Source organism: Heliangelus exortis, chromosome 30 (assembly GCF_036169615.1).
Source record: "Heliangelus exortis chromosome 30, bHelExo1.hap1, whole genome shotgun sequence".
Taxonomy (NCBI): Eukaryota; Metazoa; Chordata; class Aves; order Apodiformes; family Trochilidae; genus Heliangelus; species Heliangelus exortis.
Window position 1 is genome coordinate 537,123 of NC_092451.1, and position 27,484 is coordinate 564,606.

The 27,484-nt window shown below is 58.1% G+C and overlaps 1 protein-coding gene across 16 annotated transcripts in view; it reads left to right on the top strand.

The window, feature by feature from the left end:
- Positions 1 to 27,303, top strand: part of ANK1 (ankyrin 1) — a 56,331-nt gene extending 29,028 nt beyond the window's left edge. For 7 of the 16 annotated variants that reach the window (XM_071729074.1, XM_071729072.1, XM_071729081.1 and 4 more), the window contains 43 exons: positions 1,630 to 1,731; positions 4,289 to 4,387; positions 5,449 to 5,547; positions 6,106 to 6,204; positions 6,318 to 6,503; positions 6,633 to 6,731; positions 7,291 to 7,389; positions 7,739 to 7,837; positions 8,241 to 8,438; positions 8,530 to 8,628; positions 8,785 to 8,883; positions 9,120 to 9,218; positions 9,399 to 9,596; positions 9,757 to 9,855; positions 9,954 to 10,052; positions 11,028 to 11,225; positions 11,419 to 11,517; positions 11,913 to 12,011; positions 12,254 to 12,352; positions 12,457 to 12,549; positions 12,744 to 12,816; positions 13,185 to 13,208; positions 14,083 to 14,185; positions 14,411 to 14,558; positions 14,783 to 14,880; positions 14,971 to 15,195; positions 15,475 to 15,629; positions 15,729 to 15,940; positions 16,050 to 16,254; positions 16,429 to 16,525; positions 16,887 to 17,115; positions 17,266 to 17,391; positions 17,492 to 17,611; positions 17,827 to 17,911; positions 18,149 to 18,223; positions 18,488 to 18,619; positions 18,785 to 18,931; positions 20,510 to 21,062; positions 21,689 to 21,947; positions 23,159 to 23,242; positions 23,507 to 23,674; positions 23,948 to 24,069; positions 25,080 to 27,303. In XM_071729074.1, the coding sequence (XP_071585175.1) occupies positions 1,630 to 1,731; positions 4,289 to 4,387; positions 5,449 to 5,547; positions 6,106 to 6,204; positions 6,318 to 6,503; positions 6,633 to 6,731; positions 7,291 to 7,389; positions 7,739 to 7,837; positions 8,241 to 8,438; positions 8,530 to 8,628; positions 8,785 to 8,883; positions 9,120 to 9,218; positions 9,399 to 9,596; positions 9,757 to 9,855; positions 9,954 to 10,052; positions 11,028 to 11,225; positions 11,419 to 11,517; positions 11,913 to 12,011; positions 12,254 to 12,352; positions 12,457 to 12,549; positions 12,744 to 12,816; positions 13,185 to 13,208; positions 14,083 to 14,185; positions 14,411 to 14,558; positions 14,783 to 14,880; positions 14,971 to 15,195; positions 15,475 to 15,629; positions 15,729 to 15,940; positions 16,050 to 16,254; positions 16,429 to 16,525; positions 16,887 to 17,115; positions 17,266 to 17,391; positions 17,492 to 17,611; positions 17,827 to 17,911; positions 18,149 to 18,223; positions 18,488 to 18,619; positions 18,785 to 18,931; positions 20,510 to 21,062; positions 21,689 to 21,947; positions 23,159 to 23,242; positions 23,507 to 23,674; positions 23,948 to 24,046 (5,778 nt within the window). In that variant the 3' untranslated portion in view covers positions 24,047 to 24,069; positions 25,080 to 27,303. The other 9 variants (XM_071729075.1, XM_071729083.1, XM_071729077.1 and 6 more) reach the window with 7 other exon arrangements.
- Positions 27,304 to 27,484: the final 181 nt, after the last annotated feature.

Below are 27,484 nucleotides of genomic sequence, written 5' to 3' on the forward strand. Positions count from 1 at the left end.
GTCCCATGGGTGTCAGAGCCTGGCTAAACTGCTTTGGTTTCCAGGGGTTCTGCTGTCAAAGGGCCGTGCTGTGGCTGGCATGCTGGCAGCGTAGCTGAGGTGCTGCCTTCCCACTGATCCCGTTGACCCGACGTGCAGGGGCTTCTAGCAGGGTCTGGAGTCAGAAAAGCTCTTTGTCTTCCACTTGCTGCTTGAAGCTGCCACCGTTTCCTCGCCAGACCCCAGGGTTCAGTGCACAAACCAGCTCTCGCAGGCACGGTGCTGCCCTCTGTCCCCCGGGGTGGGGGATCCCCTACGAGCCCAGCACAGTCCACGCCACATCTCCTCTGTGCTCCCAGCCCTGCACAGAGCTCTGCTCTGACTCTCGGAGCTCTCCCCGAATGGACAGACCTCTCCTCTGAGCTGGGATCCGTGGTGCCAGCTGGCACCAGAGCCCATGTCCTCAGCACGTGTTCCCCCCGCAGGCGGAGGCTGCGCAGCGGGACAGGGCACGGTGCTGCCCTCCAGCCCCTGCCCCGGCGGCGGCCCCTGAGGGGACGCAGCACCCAGCAGCTATTGCAGGAGCACAGGCGGAGCTTTGCAGGGGCACAGTGGGGGTCAGGACACCCTTTTTGTCGACATTGCTTCTGCAGAGGGGAGCAGGGCGGTGTGCCCAGAACGTGGCTGTTCTCTGGGGTAGCAGGGCTGGGCGGAAAAGATGGGCTGGGGGCTGGGCAGTGGAGGACAGCAGGAGGCAGCTGAGCTGTGCTCCTCCGAGGTCCAAATTTGAATGGCTGAGGCTGCAAAGAGAAGGGCAGAGAAGAGCCCTGAATACACCTGATGCATCAGCCTGCCTAGGACTGCTCCAGTGCTGTCGTCTGTGGCCCAGCTGCTCCCAGCTCCTGTTCCGGAGTTCCCTAGTCCTGGGTGCCCTGCCACAGACATGCTATGGGCACGGCAGGGTGGCCTGGGATGTCTGTAGGTTCTGATTTCCTACTGGAGCTAAAGGCAGAGGAGCATGTCCTGCACCCTTGCCATGGATGTCCCACAGGACTTTGCTGCAGAGCCCTTTGTGACAGACATAGCAGCAAGGCACAAGCTCACAGTTACCACTCTGAGGTCCCAGCCTCACAGAGCCACATCATTTCATTTCCAATGTGTTGTTCTCCACCCTCTGGTGAGCCATCCCATAGTCTCCATTCACTGCTTTATGCTGCTGAATAGTGTTGCTCAGAGTACTGCTCTGCCTTGCCTGGGTGGGTCTGTTTCAGAGGTGCAGGGAGGCACCTTTTTTTTCTGTCAGAAAAGAGATCTGTGACTTTCCTGGCTGTGGGGACTCAGCTAGGGTCATTGTTCCTCTAACTCACCATTGTGGCTACCCACAGCTGCAGTCCCCAGCTGGCTTTCCTGCCCCATCACCTGGAATGCTCTTCACTGTAAGTCCAGGTCTCAGCCCTGCTTCTTCCTGCCTGATTTGGGGCAGCTCCCACCTTTTCCAGCAGTTCCCACCTCGACCTGCCTGGCCTCTGCCTTTTCTGCCTGGTCTCTGTAGTCATGTTCCTTCAGCCAAGTGAAGAGTTAGCCCCATGCTGGTGATGGGGGAGATCAGAAGGATTCTGAGACTCATGCTTTTTCTTTTTTTTCCCCAAGGCTGATGCTGCAACCAGCTTCTTGAGAGCTGCAAGATCTGGGAATCTGGACAAAGCCTTGGATCACCTCAGGAATGGGGTAGATATTAACACCTGTAACCAGGTAGGTGAAACTGACAGGGATCCTGGTACCATCTCTAGTTCACCCCTCAGTGTGCCAGTCATGGCAGGGCCTTCCTTACCCTGCTCCCACAGCATGGAAGTGGAGATGTGCCCCATGTCTGCTCACTTGCTCTGTTCTGCATAGCTGATTGGAAGCATCTGCCCTGATCCCACCACCCTACCTGCCATGGAGCAGATTATAAGTTGATTGGTGACACATTGCCTGGCAGAGGAATTTTAAAAACTGTGGGAGAGGTTTACTAGAGTTTAAAAACTCCCCTCCTGTGCCTGGTGTGCCTGGCTCCTGGTGAAGCATGCAGGGGTGGGACAGAGGGGTGTTTTGTTAGGTGGAGTGCTGAGGTGATGCTGCTCTGCAGAGCTGGTGCCCAGGACCAGTCTTTGGGGCAGGGAGGGCAGCAGTAGTGTGTATGTAGTTCTGGGGAGCCTGGCAGTAGTGGCTGAAGTGTAGCAAAGGGTGTTAGCAGGTAAGCTGAGAGGGATGTCTGAGGCTCCTTTAGGGTGATAAACAACTGGGACAGCTGGAAGGGACTCATTTCCAATGACAAGCCTAAAAGCAGAGGTAGGATTTCTGTGTCTGCTGCTGCTGTACCTCTCTAGTGCAGAGGATACATGGTTCTGGAGAGGACTCTGCAAAGAATTAAAGCAAGACGCTCAGCCACAAGCTCTAGATGGTGGCTTTGAACTTCTTCCTCACCCAGAGAGCCAGTCATTCATCAGCTCTCTCCACTGACTGGCTGTTAGTCCCGTTTCCAGACCTTTCTGATGCTGGTGGGAGGATATAACACCTTGATGGAAGCACGTAGCTGCATCAGTATGAGACACTTCTCTTAGTGATGTCTTTGCACTGGTTCCTGCCATCTCCCTGAGGTTAGATGGCACTTTGGGGTTTCCTTCTGAGGAATATCAGACCTGTGGGAAAGGTCCAACCTCACATGTCCTGTATCAAATAAAGAGGGATATATGTGGTCAGACCTATCCCACAGGCCCTGTATTCTTACTCAAGTGCAGAGACCTTGACATGCCATCTGATCTTCATACCACTGGTTTCATCCCCTTCATTGCTGCCATCTGCATCAAGTGTCTTCATCATCCATTGCTCTCATGTTTCACATTCCTGCATGTTCCCATCTCATCCATGGGGAGCTGGAGGCCTGAAGATGAGCTTCAACGATCCTCACCAAGAGGGAACAGCACTGTGCTGGCACATGGGAGCCAGGAGAGCTGCTGGGTGGCTGGTCACAGCCATGGTGGGTTGTCCAGGTCAGGGCTCAGCTGTGGTCTGGTGCAAAGTCTCTCCTTTTGTGGTTTTCTGTAGGGCTGCATTTGTAGCATTGACAGCCAGCAACCAGGATTTCTGGGAAGCATCTACAGCACTTATTGAGGGGGATACAGCACCTCTCAATTTGAGCACATCCTGTGGCAGTTTTAGGTCAGAGGAGCTGTCAAACCAAAGCAAATGTGCAAACCAACCTGTACTGTTCCTGGAGCAGAAATATCAATGGGCCACTGGGAAATTACCTTCTGCAAACACTGTGTAAAGCCAGAGAAAAATTATTCCTCGCAGGTTTTCAGCAGTCCAAAGGTTATTTACGAATCCCTCATGTAAAAGGGCATGGTGCTGAGGAGAGCAACTGGGCATCTGTGGCCTCACACTCCAGGAGTTTGCTGCGTGAGTGGAACCAAGAAAAGGTGTGTGTGCCTGTGGCCACATACCCAGTGTGTGGGTGCACAGAGATGAGGGTGTCAGTGAGCAGATGGAGTTGTGTAGGTGTGTCTTACTCAAAGAAGCTTGGCTTGACCCAGGGGATGGGCTCAGTGCAGCCAGGCCTGGCTGGGGAGCATTTCCTTTTCTGGTTGAGTTCTGTAGATGTTGCAGCATTCCCACTTCATTTACCCCTGAAAGCAGGAATTTTGTGCTTGAGGCTCTAGGGGACTTTGGAGCTTGTGTGCTGAGGAAGCTTGTGGATTTTTAGGTTTTTGCTCTTTGTGCTGTAATCAGAGTTGAGCAAAAGAATCTGTGACTCTTCAACTATGATACTGGATAGCTGGTGCTTTGGGAATATTTTATATTCCCCTACCTATGTTCTAGTGGGAATGAAGCAATTCTGTGAAGTGACCTTCTAGTACTTACAGAAGCCAAAACAGATGGTTGAGAGGTGGAGAATTTGGGCAGGACTGTGTGCTCCTGGGGAGCTGGTGTCTCTCTGCCACATGACAGCATTACATAGGGGTGAGTAAACATAGTGCTTCCACCTGGAGAAGTGAGGAACAAGGGAAGTTTGCCTTGTGGGGAATAAGTAACATCTGAAACTGTCTGCAAATATTTAACCTCTTTGCCAGGAAGTATCCCAGCCCTTTGGTTCACATCTGCAAAGCAGAACACAGTGTCAGAAATAATGGAGCACAAGCTGTCTTAGCAGCCTCTTGGGTGCTGACTGACCCGACACATCCTGCTGACAGCCCAGGGATGCTACAAGGACATCCTGGGGAGCCCCAGCAGGTGATTAATGCCCCTCTCCCATTTTTGCTCCTTCCAGAATGGGCTGAACGCCTTGCACCTGGCCTCCAAGGAGGGCCACGTGAAAATGGTGGTGGAGCTGCTGCACAAGGAGATTGTTTTGGAGACAACAACCAAGGTAAGGACAAGGGAGCCTGGCCACATTATTCATGTCTCCCTCCCTTCCTTTCTTCTCCCTCCCTCCACACCCTGCCATTGCTGCCAGACACAGCAGCAGCAGCTGAGCTGTGAATCACACTGATTGCTCAGCCCCTGGAAAGGCTGTGCTGCTGGCAGAGCTGCTGGGCTGAGGCCTGGGGACCAGGCTCTGATTTCACCACTGTCAAAGCCATGCTGGGCACCTTCATGTGGGTGGGAAGATCCTCTCCACCCTTTGGGTCCATGGGGAACACTGTCAGCTCAAGAGGGGATTAACAGAAGACACAACATGAGCTAGTGCTGTCTGCACTCCCATTTCCTCCTGGCCCCAGAGCAGCCCCTGCTTGCTGCAGCACTGAGATGTCCTTGGTACCACTGTCACAAGCCTGGAGAGCTCTGGTGCTCCGTAAATAACCTGTCATTTCTCCTTGCATCACCGGGGAGGGTGTGGTTCTTGCTCAGTGACAAATGAGGACAGTGTGATGGAGCAGGGCTGACAAATGAGCATCCTCCAGCACACTGTGAGAGCAGGAGGGGGCCTGGGTGACACCACCAGTGCTCTGGCAGGGCTCAGGCCACGGAGCAGAGCCTGGTGATCTGCCACCCCACTCAAAGGCACAAGTCAGAAGAGCCTGTGTCTGCATTTTCCAGCCTGCTTACCACCCCTGAGCTCTGCTGGGATGCCTTGCCTATCAGGGAACAAGCTCCAGTTTTGCCTGAAGGCTTCCAGCTCAGCTCCCCCCTCCTCCCTCCCCTCCTCAGCTCTCAGTGCTGGATCCACTGAGCCTGACAATGCATACAGCTCTTGCTGCCAGTGACTTCATGCAGAAGATGAAATCACTCTCTTCCCTGGCCAGCAAACGTGAAGGTGTCTGCCTGCTCTGTAGTAGGGATGGGGCACAGAGCAAGGGCTGTACAGCCCCACAGACTTCCCCTGGCCAGCTGCTCCATTTGCACGTGTGTTAGCACATGTCAGGACCATCTTTCCCTGGCATCCTGGGCTGCTCCAGTCCCTGAGCTCTGCCCCGTGGTGTCTTTCAGAAAGGAAACACAGCCCTGCACATCGCTGCCCTGGCTGGACAACAGGATGTGGTCCGGGAACTCGTGAACTATGGAGCCAATGTCAATGCACAGTCCCAGGTAGAGTGACCAGGGCTGGGATGAGCAGAACACCCAGCATGCCAAATGGTGGGTTCCCTCGTGGAGAGAACTGTGCCAGGCAGGGACATTTCAGCAGCTCTCTACAGTTTATCTCTGGTCCTGTTCAGGGGTGGGGGCTGCTCAGCCAGACTCCTGGAAGAAGAGTGGTGGGGAGGGAGTCCTGAGGAACATGGAGTGACCAACATGGTCTCTCTGCTGAGGGGTCCAGGCCAGCACACACAAGCATGCTGAACTTCTCCTGGGAGAACTAAGGGACAATGCTCCCTGAAACAAGAGAACGTAGTGGCAGTGTCTCCTGGGCTGACCATTGCTGTGAAGCATCCTCTGTTTTTTTCTGAATGTGGGGAGCCTTGGGATCCAGCTCTCTAGAATTACTCCACTGATGGCAATGTTTTCCTTTTCCCCACTCACACTGGGCATGCTTTTGCCGTCGTTCAATGAGCTCTGTGTGTGTGTGTGTTAATGGGGTGTAGGTCTGCAAGGAGCCCAGAAACTTGAGAAAGAGTTGTGTTGATGTGCACAACCCTGTGTTTGCAGAAAGGCTTCACACCCCTCTACATGGCAGCACAGGAAAACCACCTAGAAGTTGTCAAGTTCTTGCTGGAAAATGGAGCCAACCAGAATGTAGCCACAGAGGTGAGATCCTTGGGGAGGGGTCTAGGGCCCTGCGTGTCGGGGCTGCTATTGGATGTGCCAGGTGCTTCTGTGGCTCCTCGGCTCTCCCCCTCTCACCTGCCTCTCCTTGGCAGGATGGCTTCACCCCACTAGCTGTGGCTCTGCAGCAAGGGCATGAGAACGTGGTTGCTCACCTTATAAACTATGGGACGAAGGGTAAGGTTCGCCTCCCTGCCCTGCACATTGCAGCCCGCAACGATGACACCCGCACAGCTGCTGTGCTGCTGCAGAACGACCCCAATGCTGATGTCCTCTCCAAGGTATGTTGCTTTCTTATCCCGTTTCTGGGAGCTTTCCAGGAAGAACAGCAGCTTTGTATGCTGTATTTATACATCCTTTCATCAGGGACCATGTATATGGCCGGGCTGATCCCTCCTTCTTTCCCCTAGACTGGATTTACCCCCTTGCACATTGCAGCCCACTATGAGAACCTCAGTGTGGCCCAGTTACTGCTGAACCGTGGAGCCAGTGTCAACTTCACACCCCAGGTGAGTGCACAGTGGGGAGGCTGCTGGGGCTGGTACTGCTCCAGTGCCAGAGGAGGATGCTGTGCTGGGTATACTGGTGAGATGAGACCACACAGAAGGTAGCACACCGGTGCTTGTCTGGGGAGTTGGCATTAATAATCAGCATGAACCTTTTCTGCTGTGTCTCTCCTCTGGCTGCAGCCAAGCATCCCTGGAAGCTCTCGGGACCTTGCGTCCAGGCTGAGGAAAAGCTGGTGCTGTCACTGCAGGGCAGGGCTTATAGCCCCTGCAGTTGGTGTGTCTCTTCCAGTCCCACAGGCACAGCCAAATCCATGAACCGGTGTTTTCCTGCGAGCTTTGTGCAGCTTCTTTCTGCAGCCTTTAGCTGCAGGCAGGAGCAGGTGCTCACCCTCTCTCCCAGCCCTGTCAAATAAGCTGTTTCCCTGCACCAGCCCCTGGCAAGGATTTTGCTCTTCCCTGCTCTCTGTCCTTTGTTAGCTCCATGCTTCCCTTCAGCTCCATAGGGGAAAGAGTCCGGGTCTCTGCCTCTAACAGAGTGTCTGCTGTTCCTTCTTGTCAGAACGGGATCACCCCCCTGCACATCGCCTCCCGACGGGGAAACATCATCATGGTGAGGCTGCTGCTGGACCGTGGTGCCCAGATAGAGACAAGGACTAAGGTGAGACAGCTTCTGAATCACCAGCAAGTGCAGGGGACATCCCCTCCCTGAGCCCCGCACCTCCAGGGAGCTCTGCTGTGCTCCACTGCTTGGTGCCTGCCCTGTGAACATCTTGCTGAATGTGGGAGAGGAGAGGAGAGGGGAGAGGAGAGGAGAGGAGAGGAGAGGAGAGGAGAGGAGAGGAGAGAGGAGAGACTCCATGGCCACATTGGTGTGTCCTGGGGGATGAAGCCAGGATCAGTTTTGACTTCTTTTGCACACAAGTCCAAAGCTCCTGTTGCACTCCTGCCTGAGGGGACCCCAGCCCTTCCTTGCCCATGCTAAACCTGGGAACCTTCTCTCTCCCCAGGATGAGCTGACTCCTCTCCACTGTGCAGCTCGCAATGGCCATGTGCGAATTGCAGAGATCCTGCTGGACCATGGAGCTCCCATTCAAGCCAAAACCAAGGTACCTAAAGGACTCAGTGGGCTGTGCTTGGTGCCAGGTCCCAGGGTAGTACCTGGCGGGAGGGGGGGGTAAGAAGCTGTACACACTTGCCAGATGACACCCATGGCTGGGCTGGGGGTGAATTTTTGGGCTGCCAAGGGGCAAGAAGCTTCTTTACCTCCTCTGTGGCCCTATCTGGAGCCCTTTGCCTGAGGGTTTTCATGTTTCAAAGGGACCAGCCCAGGTATGGGGCTGGCCTGGTGACAGCCTGCCCGCCTGTCTCAGTGAGGGGGTTCAGGTAGTGTCTTGGGGAACATGTCATCCTTCCTGCCCCAGAGCTGTGACCAGGGGAGTGAGGCAGGGGCTGGCTGGGATGCCCAGTCCCCTCCTGACCCCTCCCTGAGTCCCTGCTCCGTGGTGGCAGAATGGCTTGTCGCCGATCCACATGGCAGCACAGGGTGACCACCTGGACTGCGTGCGCCTGCTCCTGCAGTACAGTGCAGAGATTGATGACATCACCCTGGACCACCTCACGCCCCTGCACGTGGCTGCACACTGTGGCCACCACCGTGTGGCCAAGCTGCTGGTGGAGAAGGGGGCCAAACCCAACTCAAGAGCCCTGGTGAGTGAGAGGAGGCGAGCAGAACCGGGGCAGGGTAGAACGAGGGTGTTCTGGCAAATGACTGTCTATCTGTCTGTCTGTCTGTCTGCAGAATGGCTTCACACCCCTCCACATTGCCTGCAAGAAGAACCACATCCGGGTGATGGAGCTGCTGCTGAAGACAGGGGCCTCCATTGATGCCGTCACGGAGGTGGGTGTGCTGCAGCCCAGCCCCTCTCCTGATGCTGCCTGTGCAGGGCAGGCAGAGCTGCAGGGGATGGTGGTCCTGTTTCCTCTGCTGGTCCCCAAGTACCTTATTCCTAGTGGCTCAGATCTGTTGGAAGCTCAGACCCCTTTCTCTCCACAGTCAGGCCTGACTCCCCTGCATGTGGCTGCCTTCATGGGGCACCTGCCCATTGTCAAGACCTTGCTTCAGCGTGGAGCCTCTCCTAATGTCTCCAATGTGGTGAGTCCCACCCTGGCTGGGTGAACTCAGCATGGCAGGAGGTGGGGATTGCCTAGGTCATGCTCTTTCTGCTCTCCTGAGCAATCCCTGTGCCCCCTGCTTCATGCCGGCAGAAGGAAGCGGTGAGGGCTTGGTCAGGTTGTGGGCACTGCTCTCCTGTGCCCAGAACAGAGAAATGACTGCAGAAAGGCAAATCCTCTCCTACCCCTCACCACTTTATCTCATTCTTGATGCAGAAAGTGGAGACACCCCTACACATGGCAGCCAGAGCTGGACACATGGATGTGGCAAAGTACCTGCTGCAGAACAAAGCCAAAGCCAACGCCAAGGCCAAGGTAGGTGCAGACAGTCCATCTCCAGAAACAGTTGATGCTGATTACTTTGCTTTCTCCTGTCCAAAGCACAGCCTGACAGGGTGTGTGCAATAGCAGGAGCAGGGACATGGCATGCCTTTGGCATGGCAACTGAGGGACTGGTCCAGGACTGCCAAAACATCTTCTCTGCCTCCCTCACAGGATGACCAGACTCCTCTGCACTGTGCTGCACGCATCGGCCACACGGGCATGGTCAAATTGCTGCTGGAGAACAATGCCAACCCCAACCTGGCCACAACAGCAGGGCACACTCCTCTGCACATCACTGCCAGAGAGGGGCACGTGGACACAGCCCTGGCCCTGCTGGAGAAGGGGGCCTCGCAGACCTGCATGACAAAGGTAACTGCTGTGCCACTGGCCCTGAAGGTGTGACCCGGCTGGGCAGGCTGGTGGCAGTGTCCCTGTCACAGCAGGGGCAGCCTCCTCCTGTGCCACAGCATGTGCCAGTGCTCTTCTTCTCATCCCTGGACGCCCTGTGATGGGCTGCCTTTCTCCTCAGAAAGGATTCACCCCTCTCCACGTTGCAGCCAAATATGGGAAGGTGGATGTGGCAGAGCTGCTGCTGGCACACGAAGCTCACCCCAATGCAGCAGGGAAGGTGAGTGCTGCTCCTGCAGCAGTGGGAGGAATGGTGTGGTGTGGTGTGGTGCAGGGACAGTTCCCCTCTCACTGGTGTCTACCCTCTCCCCTCTCCAGAACGGCCTGACCCCACTGCACGTGGCTGTGCACCACAACAACCTGGAGATCGTCAAGCTGCTGCTTCCCAAGGGGAGCTCCCCGCACAGCTCAGCCTGGGTGAGGCTGGACTGGGTGTCCCTGGGGTGTGGGGATGTTTCCTGTGTCCCGTGCGTTGCCCCACAACCCTGACACTCAGGGTGCACGAGGGACCCATCAGCACCAGTCACCCTCTGCACCCACCTGTCCCTTGCACCAGCACCAGCCGGGCGGCCATCCTGTTCCCGCAGCCGGGCTGTGACAGGGACAGTCCCTGCCGTCAGCCTTGTGGCTGTTGCTTGGGGATATGTTTCCATGGCAAGCCCTGCGGAGCAGCGCTCCTGTCTGGCAGTTTGGGAAACCACACACGAATGTTTGCAGGCAGCAGTGAGTCAGAAACCCACGGGCTGGCGAGAGTCGCCCCGCCCTGCCTGAGCGCGGGGAGCATCTCCCCGAAACGCAGCCCTGCGCCCCGGCTCCCGCACTCTTTGCAGCGGTTGTACCCTCAGGACAGACATCGAACTGGTGGTGCTGGTGCTCCCAGCCCTGCCGGGTGGGCATGGGGCATGGGGCACACCGGTCCACCGCCATCCCCCGCTCCCTGCCTCACCGCCGCCATCACCCGGGCAGAGGGTGCCTGCTGGATGCCAGCTGCTCCGAGCCGCCAGTGCTCGGGTGCCTGCGGTCCCTGCCTGAATACCAACCCTGCAAACACTGCGCCTTCTGCTCCTCAGCCAGACACGTTCTGGAGGTGTCTGTCTGCCCTGGCCTCTTGCAGCCCCAGGTGGCCAAATGCTGCTGCAGAATTTCAAGTGTGGAAAACTCCAGGACGGGTGATGCCAGGCGAATGTGAAGCAGGAGGTCTTGGAAACCCCTGCGTTGCCTGAGCTGGGATTTGGCCACAGCACCAGGGCTAGTTGCTATCAGGGAGATGGTTCTGGTGTGAACCTGTGTCCCTGAGCTCTAGAGGTGACTAGGAAGCTTAGCTTGGAGAGGCAAGTTGGCACACTCTGTCCCTGCTGGGCTGAGCACTGCAATGAGCCTCTCTCCCCGCAGAATGGGTACAGCCCCCTGCACATTGCAGCCAAGCAGAACCAGATGGAGGTGGCCAGCAGCTTGCTGCAGTACGGGGCTTCTGCGAATGCTGAGTCTGTGCAGGGAGTCACCCCCCTGCACCTGGCCTCCCAGGAGGGGCACACGGACATGGTGGCACTGCTGTTCTCCAAACAAGCCAACGGCGACCTCGGCAACAAGGTAAGTTGTCCCTGCTCATGCTGCCAGGCTGGACGTGACCAGCTGGCAGGGACCAGCAGACAGGGTGGTGTCCAGCAGTGTGCTGGCCAAGTGCACGGTGTAATTTGCCAGGACGGAGACCTGACTGAGAGTCCTCACTGGCAGAGCTGCAGTGATGGCCTTGTCACTGTGCTCACACCTCCTCTGTTTGCAGAGTGGTCTAACTCCTCTTCATCTCGTGGCCCAAGAGGGACATGTTCCGGTTGCTGATGTTCTGGTGAAACATGGAGTCACAGTGGATGCAACAACCAGGGTAAAGTCCAGCATTTCCCCTGGCTGTGGTGAAAAACATGGGAGAATTACCTTTAGACTTGCTCTAGGAGGACCATTGCTTTTGTTTTATTTTGTACAAGATTCTCCCCTCACAGGCATCCTTACCATCTTGTCTGTGTCTTGGGGACTCTTTCTCCACTTGCCCCCACCTCCCTGAAGGGATGATTCTTGCCTGCTCCCACAGCTCACCCCCGTACCCCTGGGCACAATGTAGTGTCAGCATGACTTCTGCCCTGGTCCTGGGCTCTCAGGCAGCACCCACATGTGTCCCCTAGTCCTTCAGCCATAGGGGCTTCTGGATGGGATGAATATACCCAATCTGAAAGGGCAGGAAACACTACTGAGGGCAAGCTGAGACCTGATCTTGTCTTTCAGATGGGCTACACCCCGCTGCACGTGGCCAGCCACTATGGGAACATCAAGCTGGTGAAGTTTTTGCTGCAGCATCAAGCTGATGTCAATGCCAAGACTAAGGTATGGAGATATTCTGTGGTCCAAGGACTCCTCTGCCCTAGGCAATATTATCCAAGTTGATGGGGAAGGCTTGACCTCCCTCGCTGGGCAAGTGCTGGGTCCTGCTGAGCCCCTTATTTACCCGGGGAAGGTGGGTGCAGCCCTTGTGCTCCAGACATAAAGCACAGTGTGAGACCTGGGGGTGTTTCTGGGGCAGCAGAGTCCCAGAACTGACTGCAGCCCTCTGTGTGTGTCCCCTGCAGCTGGGCTACACCCCTCTACACCAGGCAGCTCAGCAAGGCCACACGGATGTGGTGACACTGCTGCTGAAGCACGGGGCCTCTCCCAACGAGATCAGCACAGTGAGTATGGGGCTCACTAGTACCTCTTGGCCCTGTGGTGAGCTTGGCCACCTACCTGTGCTGCCCCGTGGCTGCTGCTCACCCAGACCCTCTGTCCTGCACAGAACGGCACCACTCCCCTGGCCATCGCAAAGCGGCTTGGCTACATTTCTGTCACAGATGTCCTCAAGATTGTCACAGAGGAAACTGACATCCCGGTGAGCCCCTGGGGACTGGGAGCAGGACCCCATGGAGGAGGGCTGGGGCTGGGAGCAGTCACGCTGGGTCTGCTGGGTGCAGCTGGGCAGGGTCAGTGCTGGTAGTGGGGTCCCTAGCCTGGGCATGAGGAGGGGGCTGCTGGTGGCTGCACAGCAATGGGTTGGCCTCCTCTGACTCTGCTCTGCTTCCACAGTCAGTGGGTGACAAGCACCGCATGAGCTTCCCGGAGACCGTAGATGAGATTCTGGACGTGTCAGAGGATGAAGGTGAGGGGCTGGAACTGGGTCGCACCATCCCAGAGATCTGGCTGAGCCGGTGTGGCAGGCAGTAGCCCCAGCGATGGCCACTGGTGGTCCTGCCAGACAGTCTGGGGGAGCTCTGTGGCCCCACAGTGTTCTTGTGGAGAGGATGAGGGGAGCCCAGCAGATTTCTGGGGTGGCACCTCCTGGCTTGGGTGCTTCCCTGCACTGTGCAGGAGGGATGTGCCTGGAGCCAGAGTGCAGGAGCCCTTGGGCATGTGGAGTCCCCACCGTGCCCTGCTCTGCTGGGTGGTATCAGATCCCAGCCCAGCTGCAGCTCGTCTGCTCTCCTCCTTCCCACCAAGACCTCACTTTTGACTCTTCTTACTTTGCAGGCACTGCTCATGTCACAGTAATGGGTATGAAATGTGTCCCCCTGCCCCAGCTCAATGGCCCATTTCACCCCATGGCCACTAACCATCTGCTCCCCACCTCCATCTGCTGAGCCCTGCTGCTGGGTCGGTGACATCCGCCCTGCCCATCCATGTCCGTGCTGCTTGCTGTGGTGTGACTGCATGAACAGGGACTTCCCCCACTGTGGGGCAGCCCTGGATCCCTGTCTGCCCTAGGCCCCGTCCCCAGTTCTGTGACAAACTCCAGTTCCCCTCAACAATTGCCCCACGCCATGCTGGCCAAGACAGGGATAAACCTGAGGGGGTGAACTTGAGGGTCTCTGTGCTGCTATGATCCCCTTTCTTGTTGCTGGGGCTCTGTCCCAGCTTTGGGTGGTGCTGGATTCTGTCCTGTAGGGCACTGGTGAGAGCTGAACCCTGGTGAGATCCTTAGCAGGTGCTAATTGGTCCAGCAGGCAGTGCTGGCTGAGCTTGTGCCTCCAAATGGGGGTGTGTGGATGCACTCAGGGCATCCTTCCCATGTCCCCAGGCCTGCCTACACTCCTGTCCCCAGAGTCTGATGGCAGAGTGTCCCTAGCAGGCCCTGCTCTGTGCTTGGTGTGGTGGAAAAGGGGTCAGCTAGCATCTGAGGCTCCTGACAGCTACCACATCTCCTGTCTCTGACCCACAGTGTGGTCCTTGCCCCTCCCAGCAGACCCCACCTGGCCCTGGGCAAAGCTGCCCCATGGCTCTCTGAGACCCAGGGGACAAATGTGTGTGGCCAGCAGTGGGAGCAGAGATAAGCTCTGGCTTCAGCCCTGAGAAGGGATGGAGAGAGGGGCTGGATGTCTGTGCTCCCTTGTCCTGCCTCTCTGCATGCTGAACCAGCTCTTGGTTTCAGAGGAGGAGCTGGCTGCACCGAAGCCCAGGACACCTGATCCCAGGGACCAGGAGAGCAAGAGGGAGATGCTGGAGTTTGTGACCACAACAATGCTGGAACAAATGTAAGAGGCACTGGATAGTGGGGAGGGAGCACGTACCCCTGTACAATCACAGTCCCCATTGGCTGGCATAGCAGGCAAAGCTGGTCCATGTTGTTCCTGCATCAGGACATGGGGCTGCTGCTGAGTTTACCTTCATCCAGCAGCCCTGGGACTCCCTGGGGACAGTCTGGGGCTGTAGGGCTCAGATCTGCCACTTCAGAGGGCGTCACTGTCCTCTCCTGCCAGGGTGGAGTCTCCAGCTGTCCTGCAAGTCCCCTGCGTCCCACCTGAGACTGTGGTGACCAGAGCAGAGGAGACTGAGCAGGTAGGACCTGTGGAGACAGAAGCTGAGCAAGTCAGCCTGCTGCATGCACCCTCGGTGTCCCCGCAGGAGGTGAGCATGAGACACAACCTGCTGCAGCCCCCAGAGGCACCCCCTGCACAGAGTACCCCTCTCCCCCCATTGCCGACTGACCCAAAACATGGGGTGGGTGGTGTGGATGAACATGAGGGTACAGGACTGTCGAGGGTGGGCTGTGAGACTGTGGAGGAGTGGGCAAGCTCAGTACCCCCGGATAGGATCCTGTGCCCACGGAGGCTCTTCTGTGCCTTACACAGCCCTCCAAGGAGTTCGATGAGGATTCCCTGATCCCCAGCAGCCCAGCCACTGAGACCTCAGATAACATCAGCCCGGTGGCCAGCCCTGTGCACACGGGGTGAGTGCCCAGCCCACACAGTACCTGCATGCTCTGCATGTGACCTGTCTGCAAGGTGCCTAACTGTGCCCATGCCTCTGCCCATGCCAGGTTTCTGGTGAGCTTCATGGTGGATGCCCGGGGAGGCTCCATGCGGGGCAGCCGGCACCATGGACTGCGTGTGGTCATCCCACCCCGTGCCTGTGCAGCACCGACCCGCATCACCTGCCGCCTGGTGAAACCCCAAAAGCTGCCTGCACCCCCGCCGCTGGCTGAGGAGGAGGGTCTGGCCAGCAGGATCATCGCCCTGGGGCCTGCTGGTGCCCAGTTCCTCAGGTGAGCACAGCTGGGAGCAGAACAGATGGGGCTGTCCACACCGGGGCTGTCCCTTAGGACTGGGGATGGATCCAGGCTCCTCCAGAGTCTCTGCCAACCGGGGCAAGAGCTCTGTCCATCTCTGCTTCTGGGAGTCTGGTGCACAGGAGATCCCACCCGCACCTCAGGACGAGTGTGTTCCTGGGGTGGCTCATTCCAGCATAATGAAGTTTGTGCTGTGGTAGGAAACCACGAGCATCCTTGTGGTAGGCACAAGCACCTTTCCTCTGCTGCCCACAGCCCCGTCATTGTGGAGATCCCACACTTTGCTTCCTATGGGCGTGGGGACCGAGAGCTGGTGGTGTTGCGCAGCGAGAACGGCTCCATCTGGAAGGAGCATCGTAACCGCTACGAGGAGAGCTACATGGACCAGCTGCTCAGCGGCATGGATGAGGGTGAGTGTGCCGGGCTGGCATGGCTGGTGCAGCTTGGAGAGGGTGCTGGGGACAGCCGTGGGCTTGGTGTGTGAGCTGGTGGCTGTGCTGCCCTTGCAGAGCTGGAGAGCCTGGAGGATCTGGAGAAGAAGAGGGTCTGCCGCATCATCACCACCGACTTCCCTCTCTACTTCGTGGTCATGTCCCGGATCTGCCAGGACTGTGATATGATCGGCCCTGAGGGAGGGTGCTTGAAAAGCACATTGGTGCCCATGGTACAGGCCACCTTCCCAGACACTGCTGTCACCAAGAAAGTGAGGCTGGCCCTGCAGGTGAGCCCTGGAGAGCTCAGCCTGGGCCCAGATGGGCTTCTGCAGGCAGGGGTAGGCAGCAGACCCAGGGAGGGACCAGCACTGATGCCTCTGTGTGTGCTCCCTGCAGGCACAGCCTGTGCCTGATGAGCTGGTGACAAAGCTGCTGGGGAATCAGGCCACCTTCAGCCCCATCGTCACGGTGGAGCCCCGCCGGAGGAAGTTCCACCGCCCCATCGGCCTCCGCATCCCACTGCCACCCTCCTGGAAGGACAATCCCCGAGACAGTGGTGAGGGTGACACCACCAGCCTCCGCCTGCTCTGCAGTGTGATCGGTGAGGCTGCCAACCCCTCATGCACCAGCAAGCATACTCTCTGGTGGGGATGGTCTAGGCCACTTCGGTGGGATGCATCTCCTAGGAGCTAAGGTCATGATGGTGGAATCATTGGAGGATGCAGACCCCATGCTTATGAAAGGGCAGCATGTTTACTCTCTCTTTCTGCTGCAGGAGGAACAGCCCAAGCCCAGTGGGAAGATATAACAGGCACTACAAAACTGATCTATGAGAACGAGTGTGCTAACTTTACCACCAACGTGTCTGCCAGGTGAGTTCTGAGGGAATATGTGGGATATCTGCTGCTCCTCAGGCCCTTCATGGGAGGCAGCCTGTGTCAGGAGGATCCTCACACCCCTTTGCTCATCCTGGTGGTGCCCCATTCCTACACTCGGGGTAGTTGTCTCCAGCCTTTAGACCTCCACTCAAGAAACAGTTACGACAGCTGGGTGTGCAGAGGGAAGGGGCTGTTCTTTGTGCTTGGGTGGGTCCTCATCACAGATGGGGTGCTCTTGCACCCAGAGGTCTTGGGGCACTCTCTGTGGTGCAGTTTGCTGACAGGGTTGTCTGGCAGCTCTCCTGGTGCCCCCGAGGAACCAGCTTGGCAGCTCCCTGACCTGTGTCTCCCACAGGTTCTGGCTGGCTGACTGCCCACGCACAGCCGAGGCCGTGCACTTTGCCACCATGCTGTACAAGGAGCTGACAGCCGTGCCCTACATGGCCAAATTCGTGGTGTTTGCCAAGATGAACGATGCGCGGGAAGGCCGGCTGCGCTGCTACTGCATGACTGACGACAAGGTTGACAAAACTCTAGAGCAGCATGAAAACTTCACTGAGGTGGCCCGCAGCAGGGACATTGAGGTTTGTCCCCAGCAGTGTTTGTGTGTGGGGGGGAAGCAGGTAGAGGGCTGCCTAAGCAAGCAGAGGCTGATGCCAGTGGAGAGGCCTGGGAAGGAGAGTTGGGGCAGCAGCTCCGCACAGGGTCTGAGCCAATTTCTTTCTCCCTGCCAGGTGGTAGAGGGCATGCCTTTGCATGTTGAGCTCTCAGGGAACCTGGTTCCTGTCAAGAAGGGCACTCAGCCTCGCAGCTTCCTCTTCCAGTCCTTCCGGGAGAATCGTCTTGCCATCCCCATCAAGGTAATGGGGGGGGGGGGTGTCTGGGGAGGGGGATGGGCTGCAGCTGGAGACCCTGCACCTTCCCTGTGCCAGGCCACCTCACTAGGCTTTTGGTCCTTAGGTTCGGGACAGCAGCCGTGAAGCCAGCGGCTCCCTGTCTTTCTTGCGCAAGGCTATGAAATATGAGGACCTCCAGCATGTTCTCTGCCACCTGAACATCAGCATACCACCCTGCACCAAGGTCAGTGGGGGTATCTGGGACCTCTGGGAAAGGCAGCAGGGAGCCATCCCTCCCCAGGTGCAGGTGGAGGCCCTCGCTGTCAGCATTACTTCCTCAGCTGCTTCATGTGGCTGTGCCATGTTGCTCTGGGGCTGCAGGAGAAGCAGTGGTGCCAGGGCAGAGCTGCTCCCCTCTTTTCAAGCTCTTGACCCCTTGCCTTGTCCCCATTCTTACAGGGAAGTGGCAGTGAGGAGCGGAGGAGGACTCTAACGCCGTTGTCTCTGAGGGAGCGATACAGCATCCTCAGCGAGACAAGTTTTGGTACGCTGCATGCTGGCACTGTTCAAACCTGCTCCACCACACTGGAGAGGCTGGGCTGACCCTGTGTACTGCACTCGCGGCAGCTTCTCTCTCCCTGAGGGTTTCCTTGCTCCTGCCTGCTGGGCAGCTCTATGCCTTCAGAGCTGTGAGATCCCCACAGCCAGCACCCCTTTCCCCTCCCCACCCCAGGGAAGGGCCTTGTGCAGCTGAAGCTGTGACTCATGCTTCTCTTCTCAGGCTCTCTGAGCAGCACGGACAAGGGAGACCAGAAGATGGTTGATATAGCAGAACAGCTGGGCCTCAGCTGGGCTGGTGAGTATGCACATGACAGCTGACACAGGAAGGCTGGAAACACGCTGCTTCTCCTTAGCATGAGACACTACTGTGCTGGACACAGCCAGCCTGGAGCTGTCCCAGCTCCTGGTCCTGCATGTTCTGCTGTGTTCAGCTGTTTGTGACATGGGGCACTCTGTGCTGGGTCTGGCTGAGCCCTGCCCAACATCCTTATCCTTCTTGGCTCCAGAGCTGGTGGTGGGTGCTGGACAGTGTGATGTTGACATGCGGTATCTCCCTTAGAGCTGGCACGTGAGCTGCAGTTTGGGGTGGAGGACATCAACCGGATACGTGTGGAGAACCCCAACTCCCTGTTGGAACAGAGCATGGCCTTACTCAACCTCTGGGTCAGCCGTGAGGGCAAGAATGTCAAAAGTGAGTGCCTGTGGTACCTGTGACAGGCTGGCTGCACAGAGCAGCTCTCGGGTCACTGCCTGGCTTTTTGCCACTGCTTCCTGCAGACCTGCCCCCAGGAGGGTGTCTGGGGCATGGCTGTGTTCCCCCAAGGACCAGTTTGCTGATACTCACTTCCCCCTTCAGTGGAGAGTCTGTACATGGCGCTGCGGAACATCGACCGCGGCGAGATCGTCAACGCGCTGGATGGCTCTGGCAGGCATAGCCGCAGCCTGAAGAGCAGCTGGAGGTACACAGAGAGAGACTACTCCCTCTCACCATCCCAGATGAATGGTGAGTCCTGGCTTCTGGCGGGGGCTGCAGGAGGGCCCTGGGGGCAGAGTCTGTGCAGACAAATCGATGTGTGCCTGACCAGGATGTGCCAGTGGCCTGCTGGGAGCTCAGTGGGCACATGGCCTTGCTCACAGACATGGCCTCTTCACTGGGGCTTGTGCTGCAGGAAGCTCAGCTCTGCCATCCTGCCTTCTCAGAAGCTCTCCAGGTGGGTGGACACGTGTTCTTCATCCTGACATGGTCACAAGAGGTGCCTGTGGCTGTGTGAGCTGAACGGTGGCGAGGGATCTCCCAGAGTCCTGGCTGTCCAGCTGTGGCCATGTGCCTGGATGGGTCCCAGGCAGAGCGTACCTGGGTCGGGGACACACCGGGGTCAGATGCAGCACACTGGGCAGAGACAGGGCTTGGTGTAGCACTGGCTCATCGCTCTCTCTCCCTCTCTGTCTCTCCCCTTGTTCTGCTCTCTCAAACATGCCACCCAGTGCCGTCAGGTGTGGGCACTCCTGTGGGTCACTTCTTGTCACATCTCTCCTCTGAGCTCATCTTGGCCTCTCCTTCTCTCATCTTTCTCCACTGCCTGTCTCCACTGTCTCCACCTCAGCTGAGCCCTCCAGGAGCCGTGTCCTGCTCCAGCGACTGCATGTCACCAGGGACTGTCCCTCTCACGGCTGTTGTGCTTGCAGGCAGCTGCCCCAGGCCTTCTCTTGCCTTGCCCTGCTCCCTCGCTGGCCCTGCTCTGCTTGCTGCCAGCCAGGCTCCCACACATGGGAGCGGTGCCCATGCTGTGCCAGGGGGCCTGGCTGTCCCCCATGCCTTGTCTGTGGCTAGCAATCCCTGACTGCCTGTGGAACAGAACAGATTCTCTGCTGATCTCTGGGGGTGGACAGGGGGCTTGTGGCCCAGAGCGGAAAAAGGCCACCTGCCTGAAAAAGGCCAGAGCAAAGCCACCTGCCTGGGTGGGAGTGCCTGGCTTGGCTGTAGCCTTGTCGGTGTGCCTGGGCTGTGCACATGGCTCTGGACAATGAGGACATGCTGCTTGTAGCCTCAGAGACACCAACAGGGTTGCGGGGTCCTGGCTGCATCCTGCAGGACCTCAGGGTTTCATGACAAGTTCCAGGGACATCCCTCCCCACTCACGGTACTACTTCCAGCTTGCTCCTCTGCTGCAGAGAGGGGGTTGACTTTGGGAGTCAGTGCTTGCCACCTGACTTAGCCACCTGAACTCCCAGCTGATTGTCAGCCAGCTGATGCTCGACAGAGGCTGTTGGCAGGGACCCGGGGGCTGATGGAGCAGGGTAGCAAAGAGGGTCTGTGTCCTGCAGTGTGCTTGGGGCATCACATGGACCCCAGGGAGTGAGCATTCCTGGGGGCTGCCTGAGCCATCCCCAGGACACAAAGGGAGGCATGGCAGCACTTGCAGGGACTGTGCAAAGGCAGCAGCTGCTCAGCCCCAACACTGGGTCTGCGGCATGACCATTGCTGTCCTCGGGGCAGGCACCCCACTTCCCTTCTCTCCCCACTGTGCTTGTGCGTGCGTGAGACGGCTGCTGGAGTTGTTGCCTCTGTCTGCCCATATAGGTTACGCTTCGCTGCAGGACGAGCTGCTGTCCCCTGCCTCCCTGCATTACACGCTGCCATCCCCGCTGCGTGCCGACCAGTACTGGAATGAGGTGGCCATCATGGATGCTATTCCCATGGCTGCCACCGAGCAGGATGCCTTGATGGAGATGTCCGACATGCAGGTGTGGTCCTCGGGGCTCACCCCCTCACTGGTGACTGCTGAGGACTCCTCTCTGGAGTGCAGCAAGGCCGAGGACTCGGATGCCACAAGCGAAGGCCGGTTCCCGGGGCAGCTCCTGGCAGACGCGCATGGCCCAGACCACATGGGCTCTATGGACTTGGTTGAGGATGACACAGTGGACTCAGATGCCATGAATGGCCTGATTGACCTTCTAGAGCAGGAGGAGGGGCAGAGGCCAGAGGGGAAGATGCCAGCCAGTGATCGCCAGCCAGGGAATGGGGAGCAAGACCCGGAGAGTGAAGTCTCTTTTGTTTCAGTTCAGCAGAAGGTGCAAGCCAGGATCACATCATCACCTACTGTTAGCCACGTCGTGGAGAAAAGCGGAGACAGGTACTGGGGCCTGGAGCACTGGGGTGGCTGTGGGAGGGGAGCAGAACTGCTTTGCCAGCTATTGCCCTGTGCTGGGCCAGCTGCAGTGATGTCCCAGCTTTGCTTGCTTCTCTGCTGGTCTCCAGCTTGGAAGCCCCTGTGGGCATCCCTGGCAGACAGAGCAGTGCCTTGGGCTGAGTGCTTTGCACCTCTCTGGAGATGCTCTGGGGGCTCTATGCAGAGCACCTGGGAGAGACCCCAGGCAGACAGCCAGGTCCTGCACCTAGGTTGTGCTTGTCAGAGCCACCTCAGCCTGGGCTGCATCCTCCCACATTCCCAGGGCTGTAGTCCCCTGAGCTCCATGGCAGAGCCCAGCGATGCTCCACAGCCTTGCCTTAGACCCTGGCAGCCAGGCTAGGAGGCTGTGGGGTGGGCAGGAGCATGGCAGGGAGGAGGCCTGTGCCCTTTGTGCATCTGTGTTGTGTGCTGCTTGTGCTGGGCGCCTGGCAGTGCCTGGTGGGTGCTGGCTGTGCTGGTGTGCCTGCCGGTGCTCAGCTGGTGCTCAGGGTGCAGCACTCCACGGCAAAGCTGACTGCCTCTCTCTCTCTGTCTCTCTCTCCTTGTCCCTGTCCCTCTCTGGTGCCCAGGCTGAGGGACTGGAATGCAGAAGGCTCCTTTATCTCCTGCCTACAGGACCTGACAGCGGGCTCCTGGCAGGAGGGGGTCACCCGAAGGCTGCTCCCAACGCACACCACAGCCTCCGGGGCACAAGGCCAGGAGCAAGAGCAGGTCCTGGTACCAACCGTGGAGCTGATGCGGATCAGCTCTGCAGAGGACAGCGACTGGCAGCCCCAGCACCCTACGGGCAGCTGGCAGGAGGAGGCAGACAGCCGCTTCTTTGGGCAGGTGAGGGTAAGAGCAGGGGGACGCGTCCCACAGGAGGTGGAGGCCCTGCGGACAGCCCTGTCCTGAGCACGTCACAAAGCCAGCAGGACAGACTGGGTGTTACCAGAGGCACAAGTGCCCTGGCAGGTTTCCTGCCCCCTGCCCCTGGGGGTGCCTCTCAGCCCAGAATAGCCTGCTGTGCTGGATACCTGAGCTCTTGCTCTCCAATTATAACTCAGCCAGCCTCCCTGCCTGCTTCCTTATCGAGTGTCTCCCCTGGATTCCAGCCCAACAGTTCTCTAGAGCCACAAATAGAGCTGGTCGTGGGGCCAGGCTGGGTGGTGGGCGTCCTGCCACAGCCACAAAAAGGCTGCAGGTACAAGGCAAGAACCTTTCCCAGGCCAGGGCATGCACGGCTATCCCAGCTGTGCTCAGAGGGGGTTGCTCAGCTCTGCAGTGAGTGTCCCCTAAGTCACATGCGTTTCCAGTGACACCCCAAGCCCCTGGCTCCTGACCAGGGTCTAATTTGTCCCGTGATGGAGGACTGCACGCTGCTTCCCACCGTGGCCAGGAAAAAGGAGCTGTTGGTGAGCTGGCAGAGAAGGGGGACAGGCCTGGCTGGGGACAGGCAGTGCTGTCACAGTCCTGGCCCCATGACTTTGAGCACAGATGACTCCCCACCTGCCTGCTGCCTTCTCACCGCCCACAGCCAGCTGAGCTGCAGCAGCTAGGGTTACAGCAGTCCTCCCACAGAGCCGCAGGGCTGCCTGGGCAGCATGGCCAGGCTCTGAGCGTGGGGCGGGATGTGGGCTCTGCTGGCCCAGCTGCTGATCGCCCTGGTGCTGCTGGCCTTCTTCCTGGTCAGCTGCCAGAACGTCATGCACATCGTCAGGGGTTCTGTCCGCTTTCTGCTCAAACATGCTCACCGTGAGCTGGACAAGGAGCTCGGGGAGAGCCCGGGACTGGTGGACGATGAGGAGGTTCTCTCCACCAGGGTTGTCCGCCGGCGTGTCCTTGTGAAGGTAACGAGTAGGGATCAGAGAGAGCAGCCCTGGGGCAGACTCAGAGGACAGCAGTGAAGGGACTGGGCAGGGTGGAAGGCAGAGGCTGTGGGGTGTGTGTCAGGTCTGCTGTTCTGTTCTGTTCTGTTCTGTTCTGTTCTGTTCTGTTCTGTCTGCAAAGGGGCTGTCCTCAAGCCCTGAAATGCCCTGATGTCCCTCCTGTTGCTACAGGGGAACGAAGTCCTTCATCTCCCTGGAGAGCAGGTGACTGAGGAGCAGTTCACAGATGATCACGGCAATATTATCACCAAGAAGGTGAGTGATCAAAGGGATGGTGTGGGCAAAGGCAGGCTGCAGCCCTTCTCCTCTCCCCTTTGCCCTGCTCTTCTCTGCAGCCCAGGAGCCCGTGCAGGGCACCCCTGTCCTGCCATCTTCAATTACAGTCACAGCACTTCTCGGGCCAGCCCCTGCGGGTGGGACAGGCTGCACCCCACGTGTGGTTCAGGGCCAGACTGGGCGAGGAGGGAGGGACAGTGCCCCAGAACATGCTGTGACACCCGTCTGTGTGGGTCTCCACAGGTCATCAGGAAGGTGGTACGGCAGCTGAGCCCTGGTGACATGCGTGACAGGCAGGAGCAGGAGGAGCTGATCCTTGAGGGCTCCCTGCAGGATCCCCAAGACCTGGAGGCTGAGGATGATCACTTCATGAAGTACTCCATCCTACACCGGGACGGTCTGGGGGCCAAGGTACAGTGTGGCTCATAGCCCTGCCCAGGGCCAGCACGTTTCTGCAGGACTCACAGGCTCTGAGGCTTTGTCACCCTCTGTCCTTTCTTCTGCCCCGCTCTCCTCCCCTGGGTTCCCTCTAAGGCTTACACGGGCAGTTCTTGCCCACTGCACCAGTCTTCTTGCTCAGTGTCTTCTGCCAACTGATTCTGCTTCTCCCTCTCCTGTCCTCTTCTGTATGTCTGTCTGTTCACCTGGGTGATGTCCTGCTTCCTGCCCCTGCGGCTTCCTCAGGAGGAGATGCAAGTGCGTGTCCCGAAACCAGAGGTCTCTGGGGGCAGGATGGGGGCTCAGATAGTGAAACGAGCCAGCCTGAAAAGGGGGAAGCAGTGACCCCTCAAATGGCCTCTTTGGAGGTAACCCCACCTACCTTTACTCTTCCCAGCTCCCTATGCTGCTGCCTGCACTGAGCTGCTGGTCATGCACGTCCTGCTGGGGATGATGCATCCAAGCTGATGAGACCAGCTCTTGGGTGAGGGCTGTCACAGATCTGTAGGGCCATGGCTGCTGCTGGCAGCACTCCTGGTGGCTGGACATGGTGTCAGTGAGTGCTGCTGGAGTTCCTCTGCTAGAGAGGGGATGCGAGGAGGCAGAAGGGGTGCAGAAGCATGGTGCTTGTAGGGGCTCAGTGCTACTGCCTTCCCTCTTGGATGGGACTATGCCAGACTCAAGGCAGGGTGCTCAGCACAACACACTTGTACCCAGATCTGTCTCTGTCCTCAGCATGCTCTCTGCTGTGGCAGTGTAGTGCTTGGGGCAGTGTGCTCCTCAGGCAGGGGTCCCATGACCTGTGCTGCACGGGCCTGTGCATGGCTGTGTCTGTCTGTCCTCCCTCTCCCTTCTCTCTGCTGTGTCATGCGGGTGCATGACAGCCAAGAGGCTTGTATCTGTGGATGGTACCCCCACCCCACTGCCTACCCCCTCCCTAGGCAGTCTCTGCTTTGTCTCTCTGGACAATGCTGTCACTGCTTTGCTCTTGCTGTTTCCTGTAGTGTGGGAAAGTGGCCCCAGGTGTGCACTGGCAATGTGTGGGGCTGCAAGAGTGAGGTGCAGTCACTGCGCCCTGGTTGAGGCTACAGCAGCCTCCTCAGCTCAGCTCCCATTTGCTGCTGCTCTCTGCAGCTGGGACAGCAAAACCAACACCCTCTGTGCCATCACAGCTGGTTCCAGACAAGGCACTTACTGGTGCTCTGACAGCCCCCAAAACTAGTCTTGTGGTAGCTGGGCAGGATGGGTGCATATGGGACTAGCACAGGGTGCTGAAGGGGCTGGGGCTCATTTATTTGGCTATCCCCACCCGTTCTCCTGGCTGTGCTACCATGAATGCCCGGTAACCCCATCGCTGCCTCTCTCTGTGTCCCTCCAGGATCTCACGTCAACACCAAACCACTGAACTCCACACATGTTCTGACACATACCTGAGAAGAGAAGAGAGGAGAGGAGAGAAGAGCAGAGAGTGGAGGGGAGCAGGGCTGGCTGTACATGTTTCTATAGGCTAATGGCATGATTTCTGTATGAGACATACTTACCGTCCTATCCGCATGACTGACTGACTGCAAGACGCATGAGCTACAGTACTTCAAACTGATGGGGGGGCTCTGTCCCTGCCCTGCTGCTGCCAGGAGCCCCAGGACAGCAGCACGCACCAGGGGCATCCTTGCAGCTCCTCTGGGAAGCAAGAGCTGGACTGGCAGAAAACCAGAGGGAAGGAGACTCCACCCTGGTGCTGATGTGTGTGTATGCATCCTCGTGCTCCAGCTGCAGGAGAGGATCTGGGGCAGCACAGCTCTGCCCACCGTGGAAGGAGAGGGACATGATCCCCATCACCCCTGCTGCCTCTGCAGGACCTGCTTCTCATCCTTCTCAGTGAGTGCTGGGTCATGGGGGACTGGCAGTCACCAGGGGTGTGTGAGAGGAGAGTTTTAGGGAGCACAGCTGCCCTGGGCAGAGTGGCTGGTAGTGCAGGGCTGCCCTTCCTCTCCCCAGCACATGCAACGTCTCCCACCAGGGCAGGGCTCTGGGCTGAGCATTGAGCTCGTTGCTTGTGTTGAAAGTGTAAACTGTACAGCAATCAGCCTTGTGTATATGAACCAATAAATACTATGCAAACCCCTAGGGACACTCTAGCAGTATGTACAAAGCACTAACAGCTCTGCTCCCAAATACCTCTTCAGGCTGCAGGATGGGCAAAACCTTTGGCGTAGCTCTGGTGAATGGAGCTGGGAGGCCACAGGAGGAGAGGGGCATCAGACTGCCCCCACTCTGTGCCCCTACAGCTGAGCCTGGTCCCCTCCTGGCCTGAAGAGAGGGGCCCACCAGTGCAGTCCCATGGGCCAGCCCATGGTGCAAGTCCCAGTCTGTGTTGGCTCCAGCTGGGGTGAAGCTGTAGGCCTGTGCTGAGGTGCTTGGGGCCCAGGGAGGATGGGCAGTGAGACAGAGCAGGGGATGCTTGTGCCACACAGGGGGTTGTGCCTATCTCTACTCAGCACAATATCTGCTCAGGAGATGAGCCAGGAGCTGGCAGGAGCCAGCAGCCCTGCACCACACACCCCATGCAAGGGCTTTGCAGGATCCCCTGGCCTCCCTGCAGGGCCACAAGTGAGGATAGCCCAGGGACCTGGTGGATGCTGACCCTCTCAGGACCACCCCCAGAGGCACGGGGGGACTGCTGCCCCCGTGGCTGTGCTTAGGCCAGGCAAAGCCCTGGTGCAGCAGCCACCCCGGGAGCACACGGCAGCCTAGGCAGGAGTGCAGTAGTGAACAGAGTTGCCCAGGCAGCTCTGAGGTGTGCAGTAGGTAACAATACTTGACCCCAGGAGGGCAGGATGCAGGTAGTGGCAGCAGGTTCCACATGCCCCGCTCTGTCCTTTACTTAACTGAGGTGGGGGCCTGGCCTTTGTAGCACAATGGGCTGGGGGCTGCTCTTTCCCATGGAGGTGGCCGTGGACCTGCTTTACAGGGTCTGAGTTTGCTCTCTGTGGGTGAGTGCAGAGTGAGCCCAAGTCAGGCCATGCAGTGGTGGCCCTGGCAAGGCCTGGCAGTGAGTGAGCATCTGCTGGGACTGCGCCCGGCTCCCCGCAGTTGGGAAGAAGCCCAGCTGCAGCAAAGCAAACGACCCAGCTTAGCCTTGGAGAGCAAAGCAACCCCTTCCCCACCCCCAGGTTGAGCCATATAGGCACAGACTTTACATCATCACCCTTGCTATGTACAATAACCTCCCCAGACCCACTGTGACAGCTGACTCCGTAGCATCACCGTAGAGTTGTGTGTGGGTCTCGTGCTTTGGCCTTGTAACCACCGTAGGGAATGTGCTGTGCTGCGACCGTACCAGGCACCTGCAGTGACATCGCTTTGCGCTCAGATTGCTCGTAGGGCTGGTAGCGGGGGGCTGCACCCGACATTGAGCCTAGAGAATGCTGCAGTCTGCACACTAGAAGCTTTTTAGAAGTTTTAAAAATTACTTTTATTTCCTTTTTTTAATTGTTATGGAAACAAGCCTTTTGGATCTCCCTGTCTTAGCCCCTGATGTATAGATCATTTCCCTGTACACCAGCTATCAAACTATGGATTAATAAAGAAACCAACACAGACCATGTCTTGTCTCTGCTTTTCCAGAGGTGCAGGGAGGGCTGAGGCTCGGGGATGTCCCCAGCAGCGGGGGTGTAGCCGGGGGGGGCGGGGGGGGAAGGGTGTCTCCTGCTCCATCCCGGCACCACATCCCAGCCCAGCCCATCCCGCCGGGCGCTGTCCAGCATCCGCCGCGTCCCATCC